At 44.8% G+C, this 4,587-nt stretch overlaps 3 protein-coding genes across 3 annotated transcripts in view; 1 reads left to right on the plus strand and 2 right to left on the minus strand.

The window, feature by feature from the left end:
* LOC104289626 (dynein light chain 1, cytoplasmic) overlaps positions 1-187 on the minus strand; it is a 9,200-nt gene extending 9,013 nt beyond the window's left edge. Inside the window, exon 1 of the mRNA XM_009888592.1 lies at positions 164-187. The gene's annotated coding sequence lies outside the window, so the exon portion shown is untranslated. The remainder of the gene's footprint in view (positions 1-163) is intronic.
* On the plus strand, positions 32-826 carry TRIAP1 (TP53 regulated inhibitor of apoptosis 1). The gene is made up of 2 exons (XM_009888591.1): positions 32-178; positions 600-826. The coding sequence occupies exons 1-2, from the start codon at positions 32-34 to the stop codon at positions 681-683; spliced, it is 231 nt and encodes a 76-aa protein (XP_009886893.1). The 3' UTR covers positions 684-826.
* A 2,792-nt stretch (positions 827-3,618) lies between these two features.
* LOC104289646 (cytochrome c oxidase subunit 6A1, mitochondrial) overlaps positions 3,619-4,587 on the minus strand; it is a 6,289-nt gene continuing 5,320 nt past the window's right edge. Inside the window, exons 2-3 of the mRNA XM_009888616.1 lie at positions 4,267-4,406; positions 3,619-3,705 (exon numbers count right to left, since the gene is read on the minus strand). Coding sequence (XP_009886918.1) covers positions 3,619-3,705; positions 4,267-4,406 — 227 coding nt within the window. The remainder of the gene's footprint in view (positions 3,706-4,266; positions 4,407-4,587) is intronic.

Consider the following 4,587-nt stretch of genomic DNA (forward strand, 5'->3'; position numbering starts at 1 on the left):
AGAGGGCGCGGGCGGGCGCTCGGCCGCCGCCATGAACAGCGTAGGCGAGGCGTGCACCGAGCTGAAGCGGGAGTACGACCAGTGCTTCAACCGCTGGTTCGCCGAGAAGTTCCTCAAGGGCGAGAGCGCCGAGGACCCCTGCGGGCAGCTCTTCAAGCGGTACCAGCTCTGCGTGCAGGTGCGTGCGGCCCTCGCCCTGCCCGGTGCACCGGCGGCCCTGCCCGCCCGCTCGCTCTCCGCCCCAAGTGCTCTTCCACTGGGCTTACCCACATACCGCCCTCCTGGTAGCTGCTGCTACGCGCTGCTCCGGATTGTCTCTTGTCTCCCGTTTCTGCCGGTCATGACGTATAATGTTTTACAGGTGTCTCTTACTGTATTTTTCTCGTTAACGTAACTTGTTAAGCCTGCTGGTTTAGCGGCTGTGGTGCCTTTATGCCATAGGATCCGGGTGGTAGTTCAGCACGAGTTCTAGGTACATACTAATATCGAAGCCTTAACACTGCTTTTTCTAGATCATGTTTTGTACCAGTGATTGCATCACTAAGCACTATAAAGACATGTCTAGTTTAATTTTTTGGGTTTGTTTTTCTTCCTTTCAGAAAGCGATCAAGGAAAAGGACATACCCATTGAAGGGCTGGAGTTCATGGGCCCAAGCAAAGGAAAAACTGAAAACTCCTCTTGACCTCAGCTGTATGGATTGAGTCACTAACGTAGCCTTCGGACTAAGCGACATCACCAGGCACAAGACTAGACACCACCTGGATAAGATCTTTGTTAAGCTGCTTTCTAGGAAGCAAGGAATCCTCTCCGCTTGTAAAAACAAACAACCACACACAAAAAAGACTGGATGATGTGGTAACTACTGCCTCCTTTTCGATGAATTTTGGTGGTGGCTCAGCATCTAACAGCGTGAAAAGCCGTTTGAACTAACTTCCAATTGAATGTACTCTATAATGGGAGAATGCTTATTTGAGTGGGCTGATATAGTAGTTGCTTTGTTACCAATTTCTCTTGCTTATTTATATAACACTTGAAAGTGTTTAAAAGAGTACAAAGGCGGTTGATTTACTTTGTCTTGTCTCTACGCTGCTGAATTTTGGTGGAAGGAGCTTGTTTTATGTGACCCTGAATGCTGAGGCGCTAAAGCATTATTTTCTATCAGCAACAGGGATGGTATAAAAGCACTCTAATGGACCTGCAATAACTTAGCTAAAATAAATATAACCAGGTTACATTTTGTTCAAGTAGATAACTGTACGGTAGAATCTGACTGTGACCTCTAGGAGGGACAGAGGTGGCCTGTAATGGAAGCTGATGCGGACACTTGTAATGCAGAGGTGGCTACTTCAGCCTTTTCTGAGGTACTGAAACAACCCTGAACTTGAATTCTCTCCCCTTTGGCATTATGTGTTTGTGCAATAAAATCAGCACAGCCCTGGCTGTCCTTTTCCACACTACCACAAAGCACCAGGCTGGTCACAATCACTGTTGTGACTGCTGACTTTGGCTTGTGGTAGTTAAAGGGTGTGTTGAATGAGGGAAATGTTGGGTTGAAGCTTGACAGCTGATAATGTGAAAAGCTGCCACCTGGGCATCTCACCAGCTCATGAAGCTGCTCCTGAGCTGTGCTTACTTTACACCTAGGAAACCAAATTGAAGTGATTTGTGCTGGCTTGTAAGCTGCAGAAATGTTTGCAGCAACTAGAAAAAGAGTGTTTGGAAGAGAAGCGAGGGATCAGGATCCACCCTGTCCAGTGGCCCTGTGAGCGAGATTTTCATTGATCCTAATATAGGGATGAGGCAAAGCTGTCCCCTCTCATTACACCAACACAAATGAAAGTAAAAAAAAATATTATGGCCTGAGGACAAAAGAGAAGTCAAATTCCTAATTCTCCTAGAATTACAGTGAGGAAAAAAGTGAGCTTTGCTCTCTTTGCTTTTAAGTACTACCTGAAGGATTGTTCAGAAGTTTCTCTTTAAATAAATAAAAAAAAAGGGTGCAGTTCTCAAACATAATAGCTGGCTTGTCTGCACCACAGCCCCTCAGTAATGACCCCAGACACCAAGAGCAGTGTGGGACTTGCGCAGAAGATCAGGATCTGCAGCCAGCTGGGGCCGTCATTCCCCATGTCCTCAGCGACGGCCTGAACACCTCAGCTTGAGCACAGGCAGGTAGTCTGGGTTAGCCACGCTCCGGTCTCGGGTGCATGAGACAGCCGGTGCAATGGCAGTAGAGGGGTTAAATGTAGCACTTTAAAAACAAGCTTTTGACACTTGAACTGCTGGATCACTGAGGTATAAATAAAAATAGTAAGCTAAGGGAAAGGTCTTCCTAAGAGCACCATAAATAGCATTTTGGGGACTGTCAAGTATGTGGCTTTTGGCTTTTTTTTAAGGAATAACACATACAACCACTTTACTTTTCTATGATCTTCATGTAGGAATAAACATGATTTTTGTCAGCTGGCTTTAAAACAACTATGCCCATTAGTGCCTTGTTCTGTGATTTTAACACAGAAAAGCTTGTCTTAGTCATTTTACTAGTAAGTGGATGAAATAAATTGCATTGAAATGTGTTGAAGGGTGTCCTGCAGTGCCCACTTGTTTCAGAAGCAAGATGCTAAGTCAGCTGCTGCATTCTTCCTTTTGGGAAAATAAGTATTAACAACAGCTAAGACATAGCACTCTCTTTCATACCATGCAAAAAAAATATAGAAGTTACAGAAGTAAGAGGAAAACAGTTGACTTGCAAAGAAAAACTTCAAACTTGATATTGTACTGGAACAGACTCAGGGCTTTAGAGTTGGCTTTTAACTATGGAAGGTAATTAAGTTCTAGGTAAAGAAGCTTCTGAGTGACACAGTATACATTATAAAGACATATGCAGTGAAACAAAAATTGTGTTTTCATTTGTAACACCTGTATGAGAGACTTTGTACAACCAGACTGCAGCTTTATGAAAAGTGGAGTTGTGAGCAACATACATGCTGATGTACTAGAAAGTGCAAGAGCTGAAGATTAACATTGTGAAGGCACGCAGAGCTTGAATAAACATCTTTGCTGCCACTCCCTCTCCCAGAAGGGGCTAAGAGAAAATTGCCTTCATGACTGTTAATAAATACTGCAATAGCTGATTACAGAGAATGTGCTTCAGTATATACTGAATTTTAATGTACAGTATTATCTTGATACCTGTTCATCTGGCTGTGGGTTTACAGTGATCAGTTAAGCCAGACATGAATATGAAATAGCATAATGTCCTGTGCTGAATGTGTTCCTGTGTCTGATAACGCTAACAACAGGAGCAGATATCAACATTCAGGCAGTTGCAGCCCTTTGTTCCTGCATTGTGTCCTGGGGGGGAGCCTCAATGTTTTAAGCAAATGCTAAACTAAAGAACTTCCAAGGATTCAGATTAACAAAAGAGTCAGATCCTAAATTCAAGTTCAGAGTTGTTTTATTTAAAGGACCTCTACACAAGTACAGAGCCCACACCATTTAGCTTCATCACAGAAGGAATGTAGAATTTCTTAAATGATGGTTCCCTAAACAATGGTTCCCACACAACATTCTGGTCCAAGACAGGAAGAGCTAAAGTTCTGGCTGTGGTCAGGATCTTAGTTTTCATCTTCATAACCGGTTGGGAGAGCATTAACGTGGGGGTTGTGGAATAGAGTTTTGTTCCCATCGCCCCAGGGGAAAGGCTGTTGAAAGAAGAAAGAAAATAAGGCAGTGGGAGCTGACTGAATGATCTATACAGCACAGGAAAGCAACAGCAACATGGACTCAAACATCACGCAGCTGGACAGGCTGATGAATTCAGCAAGTCAGCATCTGTTTCCATGCTGTAGGCAGCCAGAATTGGAAAATGGTCTCCCTTAGCTGGGAGCCACTGTCTCTAGACAACAAGATCTTGGCTATTGCTTAAACATTGACTGTGTTACACTACGGGACCCTAGTTTTTAGAATTTGGGATCTCCTCTGTTAGCCTATAGATCTGTATTAATTTAAGGTAAGTACGGCAACCCTAGGACTGAAACACTGTTCAGCAAGACAGCAGCAGGGTTACTTGAAGGTGGGAGGCCTATGAATACCACAGGCACTTCATCTGAGCTGTAAGAAACTCTTTTGCTGCCTCAGAAACAGCCATGAGTTAAGATCATGGCTACGTACACAGCACCTCACACAGTGCGAAGCTTCATCTCAGACGAAGCTCTGCAATGACGGAAAATAAGAGAGCCTTTAAACAGAGCAGGCAAACGTACCTTGGTCCTGATCCGAAGGTGAGCGTAAGGAACAAACTCGGGCCTCTCGTGCTCGTGCTGTGCTTTCAAGTAGCAGTTCAGCATGCAAACGCCAACCCCGGGCAGAGCCACCACGAAGGTCAGGAGCTTCCATAGGCGGGCTAGTCGGAAACGTTACATGAATTACAACAATAATCGCCAATTCCATTAGCGTTAGTGACCCAAGTGCATGTGAAACGCACTTAGTACATTAACGAGGAATTAACGAACCCTCCCTCCCATTTGTAACAGGGCGACGGCAGCGCTCCCCTCTTGCGGGGGTCCGGGCTCAGCCTGCCCCTC

Source organism: Charadrius vociferus, unplaced genomic scaffold, assembly GCF_000708025.1.
Source record: "Charadrius vociferus isolate BGI_N301 unplaced genomic scaffold, ASM70802v2 scaffold917, whole genome shotgun sequence".
In the NCBI taxonomy this organism is placed as follows: Eukaryota; Metazoa; Chordata; class Aves; order Charadriiformes; family Charadriidae; genus Charadrius; species Charadrius vociferus.

Bases quoted from the DNA above. Each gene is read 5' to 3' on its own strand.
- TRIAP1 (XM_009888591.1), top strand. From the start codon at position 32: ATGAACAGCGTAGGCGAGGCGTGCACCGAGCTGAAGCGGGAGTACGAC. The intron at 179-599 runs GTGCGTGCGGCC...TCTTCCTTTCAG, and splicing joins GGTACCAGCTCTGCGTGCAG to AAAGCGATCAAGGAAAAGGA.